This window comes from Ostrea edulis, chromosome 2, assembly GCF_947568905.1.
Source record: "Ostrea edulis chromosome 2, xbOstEdul1.1, whole genome shotgun sequence".
Lineage (NCBI taxonomy): Eukaryota > Metazoa > Mollusca > Bivalvia > Ostreida > Ostreidae > Ostrea > Ostrea edulis.
Window position 1 is genome coordinate 22871454 of NC_079165.1, and position 22106 is coordinate 22893559.

At 35.7% G+C, this 22106-nt stretch overlaps 1 protein-coding gene and 1 long non-coding RNA gene across 2 annotated transcripts; both read left to right on the forward strand.

Annotated features, from left to right (window-relative positions):
• Positions 1–3908: 3908 nt before the first annotated feature.
• LOC130052175 (uncharacterized) lies at positions 3909–6088 on the forward strand. The gene is made up of 2 exons (XR_008800552.1): positions 3909–4584; positions 5196–6088. It is a non-coding gene; the product is annotated as an uncharacterized LOC130052175 (long non-coding RNA).
• A 4638-nt stretch (positions 6089–10726) lies between these two features.
• On the forward strand, positions 10727–20762 carry LOC125681540 (uncharacterized). The gene is made up of 2 exons (XM_048921686.2): positions 10727–10814; positions 18666–20762. Exons 1-2 carry the CDS (start codon positions 10794–10796, stop codon positions 20481–20483), a joined length of 1839 nt encoding a protein of 612 aa, XP_048777643.2. The 5' UTR covers positions 10727–10793; the 3' UTR covers positions 20484–20762.
• The last annotated feature ends 1344 nt before the right edge of the window (positions 20763–22106 follow it).

Below are 22106 nucleotides of genomic sequence, written 5' to 3' on the forward strand. Positions count from 1 at the left end.
AATCCGACTCTTTAGACAACATAGCTGCTCAGAAAATCTAATCTCTGGGCATCCACGCGTCAAACTCACTGACACCTATCCATTCAGCACTACCACCACTTTCCGAAGAAACCCTGCGGTGTATCTCTCCCGCTCGCGTTCAACATAACGAACACAAACTTTTGACATAGCATGTATTGCACTATCCCCTGCGCCTCTCCAAAACTAATTATTGGACACAGCATACCGCAATTCAAATACTTGGCGTTTTCAATTTAACGCGTCAAAATTATGCGTGCTTAGAAAATATGTCTTTGTGGTATCTGATCTACGTTACCAGCACCCGAATCCAATCACCATGTCCCATCTTTATAAATGAATTGTGTTGACATCTGTACACTATGGATGTAAAATCTGAAACATCTTGTTCGTGAAGATCACAGGATCATAAACACCTTGACACTTTTCAACGTTTTGTGTGTAAGAATACACTTAAATTACCAAGAAGGTGTAGATCAGATATTTGTGAATTACTCTTCGATGTAAACACCAAAAACCCTACCATTTCTAGGACGACTGTGACTTTGTCGTTTGGATTCTAATACTTTACCGAAAAAAGTATTTTGACCTGCCTGTTTTCATTTTTACACGACCTATCCGAAAAGCAAACAGGATTCACCCCGAGTGTTGTGGCTTTCCTACAACTGTATGATCTGCTACCATAGTTACAGATTATGATGGATATTTGTTTTTGCGTACATGTATGATCAGTTTTAAATCGAAGCAAGCTACTGACAAACAAGTTGATGGTGCAGGGATTTCAACAGTCTCGTCTAAGTCAGCATTTCGCGAATTAAATGGTCGTTATAACAATCTAGTTGCCAATTCAACCTATCATTGGGTTAAATGCTGTTTGACTTGTTCATACCGATTGTTAGACCGTTCTTGGCACACTGGTTTTGACAATGGATAACTCCGTTTACCTGATCAAGATATAAAGCGACAGGTAAGCTTACTCCTCCTAGTCCCCTGATCCCACCTCTGGTATATCCCGAAGTCCGTGTTTGCCCAACTTCCTATTTTGTACTGCTTATAGGAGTTATTGGTTTTATCACTTTTCGTTATCTTCCCCTTTCATATTTTCCGAATCAATGTGCTTGGAAAAAGATTGTCAATCTATCACACGAACTTGATAAACAAAATCGAATTACTTCTGGTACTGACTTGATCCAGTTTATTCAAATATTCCCTCATACAAAACAGATAGTTGGAAGCTTCCAACCTCTTGTAATGAAATAATCTTATGCAAGTTTGTTGCCAAACAGTGTACAAACAGTCCAACACACATGTAAATACAAATTCTGTGCCCTCTAACTATTCAGTATGTGGAGTTCCTTTCATCGATGCTTTCTTTCACTTCTCCTGTTCCTGCTCACCCACTGGATCCATTCGTAATCAGTGGTAGGAGCTTTTTTGATGTACGTCTTCATGGCAAGTTATGACAGCTCACAGAATACGGGCTGTACATAGTTTTTCTTGGTCACATTTCTACTCCTGTACAGAAGACGGAGTATGAAAGATGAAGATAAACGAACAGTGATCAATCTCAAACTCCTATAAGCAATACAAAATAGATAGTTGGGCAAACACGGACCTCTAGACACACTAGAGGTGGGATCAGGTGCCTAGGAGGAGTAAGCATTCCCTGTCGACCGGTTACACACGCAGTGAGCCCTGTATCATAATCAGGTAAATTATCCGTAGTCAAAATCAGTGTGCCAAGAACGGTCTAACAATCGGTATGAAACACGTCAGACAGAATTGGACTCAATGATAGATTGTTTTGACAAACTAGATTGTTATGTATATCTCTTCTCGTTTGTTTGACTGCGGGCTTTTTCGCGCGGTTGCAGCTCACTAGTACCACAACAGAACATTGGCTCAACTGGGAATTACTAGTAGTCATTTCAGGGAAGCTCAGCTTTGCAATTACGTATCTTCCTTCATTTCCTTTCTAATTTGTATATAGTTTATCATTTTTAACCTTTTCCTTCTTTTCTTCATACTGTTTTTGTTCTTCTCTACATGTAATGTAACGTATAATGTTTGTGATATTTTCATTGTCGTAATCTCCCAAGGGATGAATGAATCAAAACCACTTGAATTCATTTCAAATTTGGCATGAAGCATCATTGGGACAAGGGTGACATAAAATGAAAGTTTCGGGACTCCTACAACCCTAACGGTCTTGGGGCGGTACAAAAACTGTCACAAATGGACCAATTTTCAAAAAATCCTCTTCTCTACTTCTGCATATCTGTAAGAAAAACTAAATGCATATTCTTCTCTGCGACTGTATATCTTTAAGGAACACTAAATGCATACACGATATAGAGGAGGAAGTCCCCTACCAAAATTGTAAATTTCATGAACCACGGGGTAGAGGTTCTGACTCCAGGACGGGAGCAAACTTGGTATATAATGTTTATGAGTAATACAACATTTAAAACATCTTCTTTGATGCTTTTGATTCTAAATTGAAATTACATGGATAGTGAGTAAGAGCAGGTAATCCTTTACACTTATGGCAAGGTATGGTAGTAAGAAAATACACAGCTTTACACAAATAAGAATTAATGGGTGACACAATTGCACGTATAAATGCACCATACTTGCAAGAGCGGTTTATTCAAAGACCCATTTCGTGACCGTACGATTACTGTAAAAGTAGACGTAACCAAATTAAGATAGATGTTATTTACCTGGGGTGGCCAGGGTTTATCCAAGTGCTGAAGAAATCGTCAAATGGTCTTAACTTTGCATATGTAATATAGAATTTAGAAATTCTTTTCAAAATTAAGGATTATCTCCCTCATGCATAGCTCTTATCCTTGGACGAATTTGGCTCCAGTTTTTGGCACTCTAGTTTTCCTTTTAGGTCTTACAAGTTTATTGTAATTTCGAACATTTCGGCTTGAGCATCACTGAAGAGACATTATTTGTCGAAATGCGCATCTGGTGCATCAACATTGGTAACGTATAAGTTTTACATAAGGAATACAAAATTAAGAGTTGGGCAATTACGGAGCCCTGTATATATCGGAGATTGGATCAGGCGCCTAAGAGGAGTAAGCATCCCCTGTTGACTGACCACACCCAACGTGATCAAGTAAACGCACAGGGGTTTGTGTCCAGGACTTCCGGTCTACTTCCTCTCTCCTTGTATTTTTGAATGGTATTTCGGGTGTATTTTTCACAAAATATTAAACTTCAGAGTGTTTTATTTAAATGGAATACACAAATCTCGCACAGAAACCGTTTTTTAAAATGCCATGTCACCGATCATAATATATGAATAAGGTGTGAATTCAGCCGGCGACATTTCGAAAAAAATCTGCACTTTGCCGAGAAATCCTATCGAAAGGGTAACAATAATGCACCCACATGTACAAACTGAAAAAGAACGGTCATTCTAAATCTACTGATCAATGCTTCTTGGATTAAATGCATCGCTATTTGGTGCGCAATAATTTCTTCACGCCGTTCAATTTCATCGTTTTAATCTCTTCACCTATAACGAACGGAAGGTGTGGTGCTGAGATATTTCTATCGCAACCAACTAATTTTGAATGGAAAAACCCCGATAAGAGGTCTTCCGAATTTACATGTAGCTACATGAAAAGGTAAGAGAATTTCCACTCAAAGTCAATAAAAGCGTGCAATCGATGTCGCCGGCACTTTATTAGAAAATAAGCTATACCAAATCATATATTTTGTGTGCTATACATTCATGGACCCATAGCCTCCCTAGGCATGGTATACTTTTTATTTCCCCTTTACTTATAAACTTGGTAGGAAGCGTAGATACCCTAATTTTGTAACGTACGTGACTGTCGCCGACTCAATTTTTAAAATTGAACAAACAAATATAAAAATCTGAGAGCGTGTTTTTAAATTTTCTTTGCGTTAATATCATTTGTATTTCCTAAATTTTCATTCAATAAAAGTTTAACAACTTTTGCGTATGATTTTAAGCAGTGGTGTATATATTACTCCATGTCGCCAGATTATATTATGTGATCATAGGGTCAATTAAACACCCAATGTATGGACAAAGATTTCGTATTATCTTTATGTTTTTGATCTATTTTGGCGCTAAAATATTCAAAAACTGTGTGAAAATATTCATCAAGCGATATTTGGATGTGGCATTGAGAAGAAGTCATCATATTCTCAAAATTTTGAATTCTGATTTTAGAAATGTAACATACGATACACTAATTTTTTTTATGAAAACGTATTTGCAGAGCAAATGTTACCCCTTTTATGAAAATCTCCTAGTGTACAGAGAATGAAAATATAAACATTTCTTTTGCAGAAGTCATTGGTTGGTCTGAAATTTGACAAACGTGTCAAGATGTAACATTCGTGATGTAACATTCGTTACCGAGAAATTAATTAAAGGGAATGATAGAACAATTTCCAGCGTATTTTTGCTCTCTCTCTGCATGATGTGGTATACGACATGAACGTCTACTATGAACATTTGAGTTTGAAAGTCAATACGTGTTAAACTTTGAGAATTAGGATTAATTTTCTCTTACGGTAAGTACTGTTACAACAACTGCAATGTTTGATATACAATATTGATTAAGCAGATGAAATGTTTTGGTCTGAATTTGTTCTTCTGATATCAAAGAATGTATATCGTATTCCAAATATCTCGAAATTCTTCTGGTGTAAGAATTACATTGAGTAGAATGCTGGTAACATACGTTACTCAAAGTAACGTATGCTACTTAATGAAATGCTTGATTCGACATCAAATATTGAACTACATATTGACAAAATATCATCATTAATGATATGTTTGTTGAATATCAACTATGTTATGAAGAAACAAATGTATAATTGTTCCCGTATTCACTAGCATATACAGATATCCTCTGCAAGAAATACAGGCCATGTTTTCCTCTGCTCCTGTCCTATTTATGATACATGTAACTATGTAACTCTACATTTATCAATTTGCTAGAATTCAGCATCTTTTCATAATATATCTTAGAAATGAAGGGACTAATCTCTGATGATTGTTCTATGCAATCTTATAGAGAAATCATTCAAAAATATTTTATCTGAGTGTAACATATGTTACCACAAATTCCGTTACGTAATATTATTCTACTTGTTTTTAATTTTTTATTTATTTTTTTCAGAAATGGCGCTTGTGAGAGTAGAAGTACAGAATAACTACCATGAAAAAAAATGTATTAAAACATAAGAGCAACCATGAAAAAATGTTTTAGAAATAATATTATATGCTCCCCTTGTGGCAATACTGAAAAGGTAGAATGTCTGTATAGACAGTGAAAATAAAGGTTTAACTACCGGTCAAAGGCTACCATAATGATACATGTAAGTTTTGTCTCTCAAAATACTTATAAGCAACTAGTCATTTGAGTAATTTTGTATGACCTTTGACCTTGTGACTTGGAATCCAATGGGGGTCATCTATTCATAAGGGGCACCAGTGTTTCAAGTTTGATGTCTACCAAGGAAAGATTTCTCAACGGACAATAGCGTATGTCCAGAGTAGTTTAACCGTTGTCCTTTTGACCTCAAAATTAATAGGGGACATCGTTAAATATTCATTCATAACACCGCGTGGTGGATTATACTGACAGTTTCTATGGAAAGGTATTCCAAAATAAGCAACAAAAACATAAGATTCGGTATACGTTTAATTAAAATGTTGGGAAATTAAACATTTTCTTTATATTATTATTGTAAACAGATTGTTAGAAATGGGTACATATGATTCTTTCCATTTTTTGAATAGAAATGATGTGTTTATAGTAATGAAAGGAAAAATAAGAAACATACGTTACTTTCATTGTTTATTATAACAAAGAGCAATCCAGGTTTCAAAACATGTGTCTGTTATTTCTATAAGAATAATGAGCATTTAAATAGCGAAACATCAATCTATCACTTTTGTTTTAATCGCACATTTATTGCAAATTAACAAATTCAGAAGAAAAGACACATTTGGTAAAAAAATTTTGCTTGTCTACGTTATATTTCTATTAAAATTGGTATTTCCATTGAATTAAGTGATGTCGTTATGATTTTGCAACATCAATCGTAAAGAATAACCGATGGTGGCATCGTTTTGGCACAATATTTTCATGGATGTACTGTTGTGTAAGTGTTGAAACATACGTTACATAATTATAGCGCTACTTCATTTACATACAAAAAAGCTATCGTTCTATATCTATTGCTAGTCTTTTGTTTTCATGTTTCATACATATTGAACTGTTCGAGAATATTTGTGAATCAATTTTATTTTTTGCCATTTCAAAGATATTGAAAGTGATATCTAGTCGTTTATTTTGCGCTCTTAAAATCTTATTGCTGACTTTTACAGCAGATAATTTCTTGTTGTGTTGATTAAATATTTTCTTTGAAAATCTGTATTTATTGTCTTTCGCAAATTAGAAAAATATATGCTCAGTCAATTCCAATACAAATTATGGAATAATACATGGAAAATTAATGTTTATCTTAAATATTATCATGTCAAGGACTCAGTAACGAAGGTTACATGAGAGAAAAATCTCAAAAAATATACCATACTTTGACCTACTGTAAAAAAAAATCTGTCATACTTGAAACAATTTGAGGTGAGTGTTCAACAGATATTTACCATTAATAAACGCATGTTACCATATATATTTTGAATGGTCGATAAACTATGATTTTGAAACCCTCAATTGCACGCTTTTATGTCGATAATAGTACAATGGTGTTCAGATTAGGCCAATTGCATGGAAGATAGGGGAAATTACGTCTCTCCTTTTGCCCCTCATCCAGGGGGAAACATATTCTTTTTGTACTTTGTGTCCGTCCGTCCGTCTGTTTGTCACAAAATCTTGTGAACGCTTCTCCTTCTATATGGCTTATTGGATAGACTTGAAACTTTGTATCCGAGTAGCGCAGAGGTAGCGCTCTCGCTTTTCACAGTTGCGACCCGAGTTCGATCCTCGTGATCGGCAGTGGTTGTATATGAGAGGGTATGGCGGTCGCCCACTCGGACACGTGAGTTTCCTCCGGGTACTCCGGCTTCCTCCCACATAAAAGACCCCCTAGCGCAAACATCCGTGCATCAAAAGACCCCGTTGGAAATAAGCTTTCAAGCTTTCGTCGGTTATCCTTGGTATATATATATATATATATATATATATATATGTGTGTGTGTGTGTGTGTGTGTGTGTGTGTGTGTGTGTTTGTATTGTTTGTATGTATGTATATACCGAATAAACAATTATTTATTTGTACAATGCTTCATTGCTATTTGTAGATGTGCATATTGTTGGGACAAGAAGGTGCAATTATCTTCCTAAAAGTTATAGTGGATTTAAGACAGGTGGAGGATGTAAAATAGCTTGTGAACCCTTCTTCTCCTATTGGCTTATCCATTAGACTTGATAATTTGTGTATATTGTAGGGACGGGAGGATCCAATTGTTATCCTTAAAGTTATAGTGGATCTGAGGGGTGGAGGGTGTAAAACAGTTTGCAAACATTTTTCCTATATGGCTTATTGGAGTTCATAATCTCTATGTTCCTTGTCTATGCTTTATCTCCCATACTATGCAGTGCAAGGGGGGCGGGGTCGTTTAGGGCACTTCCAATTTGGGGATCTGGGGAGACATTTGTTTTGCATAAAAACAATCTCTAGTTTCTCTTTGATTACTTGGATGTCAAAAAATACCAAAGAAAGGGAAAATGGTGATTTATATTAAGTGGATATCAATTCCCATATCTGGAAAAATTATTGGAAACACCAAAAACTTTATCATTAAAACTTTATCATTGTAGATTCGTAATTTGATATGGAGTATATGGGTGGATGGGGGTTGGAAGAGGGTAGTTTTCCTTATTATTATCATAATGTGCACTGTACACAAGATAATGTTTGCAATGCATACACAAGTGCTACACTTGTTGTCATGATATTTGTTTCATCTTATAACATACAAGGTTTTGATTCTTTTATCAATTACCCAAAATAGTACTATTTTGATTTTTATGAGCGAATTTGGATCTGAACACATAGAAGGGGCTTGATAAAATACATCATAGCAAGCCACGCCCATTGTTTCCGTTTACACTACGTCAAATGCCGTGGCTGTATGATTTTAACAATCTTCAACTTCATGAATATTTATGTTCATTAGTCAACCAATGATTTTTTGGTGGAAAGAAAATTATTCGGAGGTCATTGCGTGCTCGTAGCAGAACAATCCGATTGATTGATTGTATTTTGTTTAACGTCCCTCTCGAGAAATATTTCACTCATATGGAGACGTCACCAATTACCGGAGAAGGGCTGCAAAATGTAGGCCTATGTTTGGCGCTTAATGGCCATTGAGCAGGGAGGGGTCTTTATCGTGCCACACCTGCTGTAACACGGGACCTAGATTTTTACGGTCTCATTCAAAGGACCGCCCCATTTAATCGCCTTTTTATGACAAGCAAGGGGTACTGAGGACCTATTCTAACCCGGATCCCCACGGTACAAGAATAATATGAGGATTGTCGATTGAGAACAAACTGGACATATTTTAGCTGTTGTAACTAAAGGACGCTTCTTTGTTGACTTCACCGGTGTAATAAATTTACCATATAATATGCGTAGGCACACCAACTCTAGTCTTTCATGCAGATTTCAACACATCCACTTTATCCTGAATTTCCGCATCAAGTTTGAGAATACGAATAAGCTTATTAATACAGAATTTACAAGCGTAACCACTTTGGATTTCATTTAAGAAATACTTATAAACTTTACTTGCTTCTGTAAACAGAGATCTGCAGCCTTTTTTGTCTGTTATTACTTGTAAACAAATACTGCACGTGTTTAGGAGTGCGCACAGCCATTAAAATATCGGAAATCTGATATCGTGACTGTGATTGGTAAAAAAAAATCATTGTTTCATTTCAAAAATCGAGGGTTTCTCTGCACATGCAGCCACGGTTTGAGGTAGGATAGGTACTCCGGACTCAGAAACCGTGGCTAGCGACGATGGATGAAATATTACGTTAGCCAATACTATAAATATAGTTATAATGTCAACTGTGCTGTCATGGTTCTTTCGGGCTTTCTTTGAAAAAAATTACCTACCAAACGCTCTAGCTGTTGGTTATTTTTCTTAAAACATTATTTTTGTGCTGATGTAAATCTTTGCACAACCGGCTTGGCCATTTATAATGAAATTGTGGCTTCTTTGGCCAAGTTCAACACCTAAAATACTTGGTCTTCGTCCATGTTTATGATCAACACTATTCTTTTGCCCTTTTCGTGTATTTAATGGTATTTACAATCGGATAACCACTTCTAGTGTTTTCTCATTCTAAAAATAGTTGACTGCGATGATTGGTTGTACATTATTGTATAAAGTCACACTCGGGAATTTTTTTCACCTATACATGGCGACGTCTCCATTGCCGGTGAAGGACTGCAAAATTTATGCTCGGGGCTTACGGTCTTTGAACAAGGATAGATCTTTATCGTTCCACATCTGCTGCGACAAGGAACCTCCATTTTTTGCGGCCTCATCCGAGTGACCGTCCCATTTAGTCGCCTTTGACGACAAGCAGGGAGTACTCCGTCGTCGGACACAACGCCGATATTAACTCAATAGCTCATTAAAATGCATGACTGACGTGACCTATCGAGAACCAATGGGAATCGCTGTAAGTAATTCACGAAACTCTAAGCGTCAGCAGTAACTATACATATATATAACTGAATTTATCGAACACGGTTGTTTACGTACGGAGGACAAAAAATGGCGGCACCCGCGATCGTGACTTGTTTATCGCGTGATTTTTAAACTATGGCGACATCAAGGGATCTTTTCATGTATACTTCAACAGAGAAGACATTTAAGTGTCTGTTCTTTATCATTTTTCAAAGCCTCGAGATCAAATATCTTCAAAGCTGTTTTAATTAGAATTAGTCGCTTCCATTTCTTCATCGGTCGCCATCCGGTACATAGAATCACCGAAATAATCTTTAATAAGTAACAAATGCAGTATATAATGAGGATTCTCATTGAATGCCGATGAAACTTCCGCCTTTGTAGCGATAAAATTGGTTAATTTTTCATGTAGATGTTTGTGTAGCGAGTATGTGAGCGGATCTAACATCTAATTCTAATAGACTGGTGATAATGGCGGAATGAATAAATATGAGAAATTAACGACGGAGCAACCGAAATCACCCCGTTTGTCATAAAGTTGAGGTGTTAGTCTGTCGTTAACTAATATCTATTTTCAATAAAATATCTAAGTAAGAATCAGATGTGGAGGATTCTGATAAGTGATAAGGTCTGTACTACTTTGAGTCGAGTGCTTGCAAAAGCATGCAACTTCCTAGTGTGGTCCTCTTCCCACAATTATGTTTGCGCACTCTCTACTGTCTGAACGGAATTGTGGGAAAGGGACAGGAACAGACTAGCAACTCCCCAAAGCGGGACCCTTAAAAACGTACTAGATTTAGCGCTTTTGAATTGTTCAAAACTCTGGTTCAGTGCGTTCGTAAGTCTAAGAAAAAGTTAGATGATTCTTGTTTGATAGATGACAAACTCAAAAAAAGTTTGTGCCATTTTATTTACCCCCCCCCCAATAATTTCGGCTTTTAGCCGTACTACAATTACCGATTACCCCCCTTCGTATCTACTCGGCTATTTTCATAAACGCAAATGTATACCGATACCACTTGTTCGCGGGAACTCAGCTGCAGCTATGTCAGACTTCTGTATACAGGTAAGAATCCTAAATGCAAGTGTCATTAGTGTGTGTACACGTATTCTACCCCATGACGAAATTTAGCTTGCAAACATCGGATCCCTGGGTAGTATAGCGTTAATCAACTGTATCAATGCGCGAATTTTCAATACAACCATGCCAGATCAGATCCAGTCCATCAGTATCCGAGTATCCGACCATTTTAAACTTTCAACTGTTTAAATGCACTTGTAATTTGTAAATATTTATATATAAATCACATTAGACGCCCTTTCGTCACACGGTACGAAAATATTTTTTTAAAAAGTATTAAAGTACTCTGATTTTTTTCAGCGTCAAAATCGAACAAATTGGGAATTTTCTAGTCTCAAAATTGGGAAAAATCAATGGTTTTTGGCATTGGGAATGGTATTGTTTATCGGTACCAGTTATATAAGGAAAAAAATCGCTGAGTACCATACAGAAAGAAAGTTTAAATATTTTAGGTGGAGGTAAATTAAACTGTCACATATACTTTTACCATACTAGCCAGTGCAGTCTCGTAGGCGGATCCAAGAATTTATGAAGGGGTGAGGTTCTAGCACTTAATCTTTTTTAAATACTTTTCACAATCTCCACCCCACCCCCATGTACATCTCTTGCTTGTGTACATATTAACATCTTGGGGAGATCTTGAGACAGTTTTATACATGAAAATGCTTTTTGTGCATGTACTACTTGTTTTCCAAGGTCTAGTCATTGTTTTCGCCATTCTGAGATCCGATTTTAAATGACAAAAAAGAGCTGATTTAAAGGTTACTCCCAATAGGTTGGGGGCCGCATACGCCCCCAGAAGCTCTGCTGTAAATGGTGCAAAATCCTGCATTCTGCCAGAGCATTTCCTAGCACTTCTTTTCCACTTTTAAATTGTCTGCTTCTTAAACAAAACTTTTATGTTACATATATACTTTTCAGAAACACGTGCATATAAGGTGGATCGATCCTCATGTGTCTTATCAATATGAATGGTTAAAAGTGGAAAAACTGTATTAATTTCCACTCAATATAGTTTAATTTAATCAATAACCCAAGAAAATGTGTATGTTGCCACCTTTTTAAAGATGTCAGACATACAAAAACAGATTTATATTAACATAAAAAATCACACATTTTCTTTAAACAGAATAATGAAAATTAATAAAAACTTGCTGAAATGACAAATTTTAAATGTGAACAGTTTAAGAAAACTGCTAATTCATAGATATATAAAAATTAATTGTGGATATTAGGGAAATCATTGTGTCATAGACATGCAGTAGAGGAAATTCGAGCATAGGAGCCCTTGACAACATTTTTAAAATTATAAATAATTGATTATCTATGGAAAATAAAAACTTTTTCAGTATCAAAAGTTTACCAAATTTTTTATTTTATTCAGTGAATGAAATTCATCTGAAAGATATATTTCTATCATGTGCAAAATTTAATTAAATGAAGATTTTGCAAAAACCTATGACGATCAACCTTAATTAATTTTGGCCTAAGCTACAGTCATTTGCCTAGTTCCAGATCACATTTTCATTAATGATTGCTAGCGTTATAATCCATGAAGATAATGTAGGTTTCAATCGTCTTGTGAGAAGATCAGAAGTTACTCAAATGAAAAATAAATTATTAATTAGAAAATTGTTGTAAATATCACTGCTCTTTGCATAATTTTCCATAATCGAGTTCATAGGTCAGTTCCGCATCACACTGTCAGTTCCAGATCAAGGAGATGTTTGAAATGACTGCAGGCCGATTCAAACATTGACTGATCCGATCCAACATTCAATCGGTCTGAAACTATTAAATCAGTATGTGTGTAAGTATATTTCACTTAAGATATACCTAGTTTCTGTAGATATCAAATCACACACTAGTTTAAATTAATCTTTACATTATTGACGTTATATTGAACAATATTCAAAGCTTCACATTTAGGCATAGCCAAAATTGAGGCATTCAAAATTCTCTTAATTAACATTGATAATTATCTTTCTCTGAGAATTTTGAAAATGGCGACCAGAAATATTTTGCGACCTGATAGCAGATGTGACTTGGAGCACTGATGTACGGAAAGACAAATGTTTCTTGGCAATTACTTGACAATTTCTGAACAAGATTGCAAGTGTGTCGAACTGATATTGTTTATAGGGAAAGGCAACCCAAACCACATTGTTACTTTTATGAATACAGTATTACTTACTAATAACGTAAATGACAGTCTTTAACTACAAAAATCCTTGCTTAACAATTAAATCAATATTAATCTATCATGTATTTTAAATTACCCGCCGCTAAGAGAGTGGCCATTTATGTGTAATTTATGAGGTCACACCTTCTGTTCCAGTTTATTTCATTAATAGAACTGTAAACATGACAAGTCATGAACAGTTAATTTTGGAGCCCTATAGATTGAGCCAGTTCTTTCTCAAGAAATTAAAAAAAGAAGACGCTCAGTCGAGCCGCAGACCAGGCAGACGGTAAATGATTCTTCATATAAATGTCTCGAACTTCAACTTGACATTAATTACGCAAATGATGGATCCACAGTTTACATAGTGTTTTCTTTTCAAATGGATTGGTTGGGTTGGGAATTTCGAAAAAAACAACTACAACTTTTTTCACATCTCCCCTTCGCAATAGTGTAATTCACTGCTTGACAGGAAGGCATCAACCTATTTATTCGTAAGATCTACCACATGCACATCTTTAATGATCCTAGAATCTTATCAAAACCGGAACAGATGGTACAACGTCAAAATTATTGATTTTTGTGGTCTTGAATACAAAAGAGTTTCACATTATGGCAGCCTATGAATAGCGGGAATTTCAATTCTTAGCGTTTTCAAATTAGTACTGAAGCTTATCTAGGCCGTATATCAATAGAATAGTATGACAAATCTTTATCATATAAGGCCAAAATAAAAATATTGTTTGTTTCCCCTCGCCCGACCGAGTCTGAAAATTCACACCGACCCATAAGTTTTTATTACGCCATTCTGGTGAAGTTTTTTTTTTTTTTTTAAGAAAATTTCAAGGTCGTTTCTGGTGCAGATCAATATTTTATAATGACAAAAATTTTCTATATCTTCTTTGGTTTCGATCCAAAATTAAAAAATAATGATACGAATACAGGAGGTGTTCTGGTCCGAAATCTAGAAATTTCGCCGCCTCCAGCTGGAGGCGGCATTCTCTGGCTGATTTCAAATACTTACAAGACGAATTCAATTTTAAGCTCATAACTAATCAATAAAACGATTCTTCTTGTACTTACTAATATCGATTGTATGGGTTCTTTCATCACATAAACAGTCTCTTGAAAACATTTTATCAAACTGTCGAGCTTTGTTTTGAGTCACGAGACTCGTTTGCTCAAATGGTGAAAATTCGGTGGACTACAATTGTTGGCTTCTGTTTAATATCGAATTTTGGATTGATATTTTCTTTTAATCGATATTAATAAGTACAAGAATCATTGTTTTATTGATTAGTTACAAGTGAGTTTAACATTGAATTCGGCTCGCAATTCGGACTAGTGATCTGCAAGATCGAGATGGAGAAATGTTGTCTACACGAGGAGCGAGGAAACAAGAGAATTCGGGGAATCCCTAGTGAGTGTGCAAGTTGTGTTCTTCAGTAGGGGAAAGTGTTGATATTTCGGACGGATGCGATATTTTTGACAGTCAATCAGAAGCATTCTCAATTTAACTTATTTCTAAACTAATGCTATATTTACAAACTGGAAAACACCTACATGTAATTATATGCACATGTGTAACTAAGCTCTGATTGGTTGATGTCAACATCCATTTTGTTTGATCGGCAAAATCAAGTCCCGTTGAAACGTTTTCTGGTAAACTAGATCTACCGATATCATTTAAAAATATAATTAAAATCACTATCATATATAAATTAAGATATTATATGTGCAAAAAACAAAAGCATAAAATGTCAGTGAACCATAAATAAAAGACAGCAACTGAGTTTACCAATTTTATAACACCATGTGTCCAAAACTAACACCATTGTCCATAGTTGCAACATTCTCCCTAACTTTATTTAAGTGTTAGTATGTGGCATTAATAGCAGAGAAAATTCTGATGAAACCCAATGTTCGTCGAATCAACCAATATGTATACATGTAGTCCAATGCCTAAGTTTAGTGGTTAGATAATGAGCATTTCCAAAATACATGAAGTACTGTCCAAAATATCGACACCTTCCCTAATTGCAAAACGTGGCAATCAAAGCAGAATTTACGCGAGAACTGACTATACGAGTTTGATGAGGAAACATGGATGATGTGCTTCACGACGTTTGGTATCGGGCATTGTTAATGGTTATGGGAATTTCATAATAAATAAAATTCTGCTAGCTAAAAAAAAAACTTTTTACCTACCTACCGACCTTCCTCTGAAATTTAGGGTCGGGAGAGGGGAAACAAACATATTTTTAAATGTGGCCTAATTGATCCTATCATTTAATATCATTTAAATTTTTTTGGTTCCTTTCCTTTTCAGAACTTGAAATAACGTCTTTGCTGCTTGTGAGTCCTTATAATCTCAGGACGTTCGCAAATACATTTTGCGACCTTATGTTAGCTGGTTTCTTCGTGGCACGTAATTGCATCTAATCTGAAATAGCTGTGTCCCTAGCAAAACTGTTTGGTTTCTGACATTTTTCACAATACTTGCACAACTTTTTTTTTTACCTTCAAATTTTAGCCATGGACTGTTAAAGGTCCATGATTGAACGACTCCACGCTTTCTCTGACTCGTATCTTTGTTTATTTGCTTTTATTTCTTCTGCACTTCGTTTTTTCCCACTCGCCATGACAGCGGAAGAGTGACATGTACATAAGATTTGCACCCCGACCTTTTTCTCTCCTACCTGAGACATTTTGTACCCTTTTTCAGAGTATTAGCTGAATTTGACATTAAAGATGAAATTACCTGGTATGAAATAGTTTGGACTCGATAAACTGGCTAACAAACTCAGCCAATCATAAAACGTTACTACACAAGGTGTTTACATATTTTTTTATATTCACGTTGAAGACGGGACGTATTATGGTATGGCGTTGTCCGTCTGTGTGTCCAGACCTTGTGGGCAGGATACAGACCGAACAGTAAGCTCCAGGATTTTACAACTTGGTACATTTGATCACCATGATGAAAGGAAGATGTCTAGTGTTTTTCAAGATCAAAGGTCAAGGTCGTTACGTATCACATAGTAGGAAAACCTAGTAGGAAACCCTTGTGGGCAGGATACAAACGGAACTGTAAGCTACAGGATATTACAACTAAGTATGTTTGATCACCATGATGAGAAGATGACTACTGTTTTTCAAGGTCAGAAGTCAAAGGTCAAAGCCACAGCATTACTTAGTAGGAGAACCTTATAGGCAGGATACAAACCAAACCATAACCTCCAGAATATTGCAACTTGGACCAGTCAGGGTTGGGCGGTTAAAACAACCCCCGGTTTTAACCAGTGGCCCCTAAAATTTTCAAGTCATGGTATCTTGTTATGAAAAATGTAAATAATAAAAGAAGCAATAATCTCTTCCACTCTCAAAGTAATAAATGACAAAATCTTTGGAGGTTGGGAAAACTTACATTTTTTCGAAAAACCCTTAAAATTTGTGTCATTTTATCAATTTCCCTCTATCAAGACAAAAAATAGTAAAAATTACTACATAGGAGACATTTTTGAAGCCCTATAAAATCTGAAAAATCAGGAGCTTCCGGGGTTTTGCCCACTGTGGGCCTCAAGGCAGTCCCCAGACCCCCTGCCTCATAAAGTTGCTGAGAGTTATAAACTGTTCCAGCCAACTCTGGTTTGCCTTCGGTATGCCTGCCATGTTTATCGTAATGCACATGCTCAACAGATCATGTAAATGTTTACAATGAAGATTGTTCAGATCATGATGCACGTAGGTGATTGGAATATAATATTGAATAGTCTGTAAACAGCAACGTTCAGGAATTTCAGATTGATACATCGAGAAAAGAGTAGAGTTTAAAGATCAATAAAATGTCCTCGGACTGAACCAATTTTAGCAAGTCGCCAATGCCAAACAAATAAAATAATTGGTTTTGTCTAGGATTATATGTAGAAAATACAAAAATATCAGCAGTGCTTGCTCAATAGGAAATTCACTTTGTTGTGTTAGTACCAGGGTTTTAACCCATATTGAACATCTAGTGTGGTGCTAGCTTTTTCTATGGGTAAAACGAAGTCATGTTCAAGTCATAATCACTAATGTATACAATATATGTATAAGCAGGGTAGCCTTTTTTGTTCAGAAATCTTCACAGGCTCATGCACATATTATAATTTTCGCTTCAAAAGTGTTAAGTAAACCTAATGTTTTGGCCTCTGATTATTTGAATGAGGTCAGCTTTGACCAAATTGAAAGTCAGAAGAAGTCCAATCATACTTTAATTACCTGGTTTGGTTTTCTCCCTACTTCTTTCTATGGAATATGTTTTCCCAATTTCAAGCAAATGTCGATATTTTTCTCAATTGGTAATGCCCAGACCCTTAAAATCAAGACCTTAAAAAAGCCTGATAAAGGTAGATCTTTCATATGTTGCATATAAATTTCTTATGGCAAGACCTTTCATTTCATATCATGTCCTTTGACCATGTGACCTTGAACTCTGAGTTAGACTACTTTTAAGAAGACACAACCTACTAAGTATAAAGTATATCAAGAACTATTTTAGGATAGGCTTTCATATTTAGAGATTCTTTATGGCAAGACATTGTGACTGGTGTTTGATCTTTTGACCTTGAAGTTTGACCTACTTTTAAAATTATCCCTGGGCTATTTAATATCTCCTGAGCTATTTAAGGTAGGGGTTTCTACTTTTGTATATAGATTCTTTATGGCAGGACCATGTTATACTTTGGTGTTGACCCTGAGCAGCAGGGCAAAGGTGTGGCTCAGGTGAGCGATGTGGCCCATGATCCTCTTGTCATTTATCTTTGAAACAAAAGGCATTAAGGTAACCGGTAACTCGCTATATCAAGACTACTATATTTTATGACATGACGTCACAAGATGACGATTCAAATGTTTTGTGAAATTACTTGTATCGATCGATTTGTTTGTATGTCTGCGCAGCTCACTTGATAATTAAGGTATCGATATCTGCGCAACTCACTTGATAAGGTATCGAATTACTGACCCACAGATCCCAAGTTCAAATATGCCAGTGTCTTTTATTTTTATTTATTGAAATAATTTTTTGAAAATAATATCTCTTTCTGCAAAATTGCATTTTTTTCCTCATTCTGATGGATTGATTGTATATTATTTAACTTCTTCCTCGAGAATTTTTAACTCATATGGAGACGGCACCATTGCCGTTGAAGGGTTGCAAAATTTAGGCCAATGCTTGGTGCTTACAGCCTTTGAGCATTGAGGGATCTTCATTGTGCGCCTGCTGTGACACAGGGCCTCGTTTTTGTGGTCTTATGCAAAGGACCACACCATTTAGTTGCTTCTTATGACAAGCAAGGGGTATTTAGGACCTATTCTAACCCGTATCCCCACCTAATTGGCCATTTTTAAAAAAAAAAAAACATATCGTGTTTTTCATGATTGAATTATTATAATATTTTATTTTGATAAACTCTTTCAACAGATGTAGTGAGCGACCTTAATCTGTTGATAAAAATCGCTTTTGTCACCAAAATTCTTTTTACAGAAAATAAGAACTAAAAAGTAAAATCGTCCCACCCACCCCACATTTTTCTGGATGTCAGTCTAATTAGGTTTACATGACCTACATAACAGACAATGATGATAATGAATTGATGTTTCTCTGTTTTCAGGTTGTGGATGCCTGTGAGACATTCGATAGTAGTGTCATTCAGCAAGTGAAGGAGGATGAAGAAGCAAGGCTGTTTGCAAATGTTGTTCATTTCAAAGCTGGAAGGTTCTTCTTAAAAACTAAGTTCCATGGAGAATTTGTCAATATCATTAGGAAAATAAGGCAGAGTGAGATATTCTGGAATTACGTATCGGGAATCCAGGGCCTAGGAAAGACGTCATCTGTGTTATACTACGTTTTGGAATGCAGGAGTAAGAAAGATGATAAAATTCATTACATTGACCTTAATGAAATTGAAAGATGGGATGAAAACTTAGAAAAATTTGGTGCTTTCTCGGGGAAATTAAAAAAAGGCGGCAGTCTTGTTATAGATCATGTAACATTATTCAATGACCATTATCTTAAAAAAATCAAAAGAATAGTGGAAAGCAAAGTAGACAGATTTATCCTGATTGAAACTGGATTTACAGCGAGTGCACACACGGCTTGTCTGGATTGTGGAAAAGAATTTCAGCTAGATAAGGAGAATTTCATGAAAATATGGAATGGTACGTTACAGTCAAAAGGATGTCAGGACAAAGAACTTTCAGCAAAAGGAGAACAGGTGTACAAGATGTTTTCGGTGCGTTTTATAATGACACCTAGATTGCTTCACCATGTATTGGAGATCATGTATGCCTTTCACGGTATTGGGAAAACAGTAGTAGGAGCATTGGGAAAATATACCAGAGAGAGACAGAATGCAATATTAAGCGATTATAAGGGATGTGGAGACACTGAACTGCTCGCTAAATTTCGGCTGCACACGTCTACTCTTCTGCACTACATTCCAGATGAAGGTGAATACATTTTCACAGAGAAACAAGCTAAAGAAATGATGATAACCATCAACATATTTGACATGGAATATTGCATAGTCACAAAAGATTGCTTGCTGAAAAACGTCGAGCTGTTAGAACTTGATCTGAATGAAGGCGATGTTTATGTGAAGGTATGTCACCTTGTACCATTTCTAACAAATGACTGGCGAAATAGATTTCCATTTAAACTCGAGGAGGTTCTTGAAAAGGCAGATGAGGATAAAATATTTGCTGTTATGTTTCAAAATGGAGGAGCTAGAAAGGAGTTTGTTGAGAGGTTTGTAGAAAGTCAAGAAAAACAAGGGTATGTTATTTTACCCCCTACCAACGTTCTGGGAACATCTTATACGCCTGCAGAGACAAAAATGGATGTGCCTCAAACCAGATGTATAATTCAGAAGTCTTTGACTATTCCACCTCAAAACTTTTTTAAACCTAGATTATCTATGGATTCATTTTTGAAAGATATGCCTGAAAATTTGAAAGGTCATAAAAAAAATGTTGGTATGGTTGCTCTTTATATGAAACAGCTAGTAGCATCTACAGAAACATTTCTTGTTTATCCCCAGATTGAAAATTGTATGGGATTTGATTACTTTGTGTATTGTATGAATGAGAATGAGGCATGTTCGCCTTCCAAGATTCCAAAATCAAAAGAAAATTCAACTTTATACCTATTTCAAGTAGCAACTGGTGCTACTCGCAGAGGAGATACCATTGGTCAGGCCCTAAATGTTGTCAAAGGAGTTTTCTCGGATGAAAATGTAACTGTTCATGCTGTTGTTGTTGTTGCACAATGTGATCAAGAACCGTACACATTAACAAAGTGCCGTTTTGATAACATCTCTGTCCTGAACATGTATGAGAAGACTGCAGGTATAATTCAAAAGACACTGCAATCAGACAGACTCTTGTATAATATGTATTTACAGCTAGTTCATCAGAAAACTACAGAATGATAAACCAAACGTATGTTCGTTAACAAATTCCAGTGTTTTACCTTGGATCTGTGTTACAAGAACTCCTGGGGATGTTTAAGGTTGCAGAAAAAGTCCCAGTATATTTGTATAAATGATTTTTTTTTAAAAATAGTATGAAAATTTCTACCTTCAAGATATTTCTTTTTGCATGTGCCTCTGGCACCATGCTTGTACTCAACTATTTGTCGATATAATCAGTGTCCCAAAAAGTAACAACTGAAAATGTTCAGAATATATAATTATATGTTTGATCAGCAAGCATTTTCTCTTCTTTTTTTAAAGCTTTTCTGATCAAAACTTTCTGTTGTCTATCATTGGCATTGTGGTAAACTTTTCACATTTTCATCTTCTACAGAATCACTTGGCCAATTTCAACCCAACTTGGCACAAATCATCCTCGAGTGAAGGGGATTCAAGTTTGTTCAAATGAAGGGTCATGCCCCCTTCAGAGGCGAGATGATTGCAAAACATAGGGTGGGGTCATTTAAAAATCTTCATAAGACCATTGGGCCTGAGAAGTTCAAATGTGGAAGCTTCCTTAGTCCTTACATAGTGCAGAATCAGGTTTGTTAAAATCATGGCCCTGGGTATAGGGTGGGACCACAATAGGGATTTTTTCATGTGAATATTTTGGGAAATCTTTGAAGTATGGCTCCAAGTGACTTAAGGTAGCTCCATCCTCATGTGACTTATCAATATTAATGGTTAAAAGTGGGAAAACTATTAATTTCCACTCAATATAGTTTAATTTAATTAATAACCAAAGAAAATATATATTCTGCCACATTTTTAAAGATGTCAGACATACAAAAACAGAAGTATACATCAACATCAGAAAATCACACATTTTAGGTAAACAGAATAGAAAAATAGATAAAAACTTGTTGAAATGACAAAATTTAAATATCAACAGTTTAAAAAACTGATAATTCATAAATATGTATAGATTAATTGTGAATATTAAGTAAACCAATGTATAGTAGACATCCAGTAGAGGAAATTCCAGCATAGGAATTATTGCCCTTGACAAAATTATTTTAATCATAAATAATTGATTATCTATGGAAAATATAAACTTTTTCAGAATTAATAGTTTACCAGATTTTTTATTATATCCAGTGAATAAAATTCCTCAGATAGATATATTTCTATCATGCTCAAAGTTTGATTTATTAAGGTTTTTGCAAAAACCTATGGCATCACATGAGGATTGATCAACCTTAAGCTAGCAATATGTCCCATGGGCCTCATGTTTAATTTTTAGCTCACCTGAACTGAAACCGTTGATGAGTTTTTCTGATCAGTCCAGTCCGTTCATCTGTATATCTTTAAACTTTTTAACATTTTTATGCCCCCGAGATCAAAGATCGGGGGGGGGGGGGGGGGTATATATTATTTTTGTCCTGTCTGTCAAAATGAAGTCTGAAACTTTAACCTTGCTAATAACTTTTGAACAGTAAGAGCTAGTGCTTCGATATTTCACCATCGTCGGAAACCCACGGCTGATTACGCTTGGTTCTCTCTCCATCACCTGTGGGTCCAATCATTCCTACTCGCTCGTTCTTTAAAAATATCATCCAATCAAAGTAATTGTTATAGTAA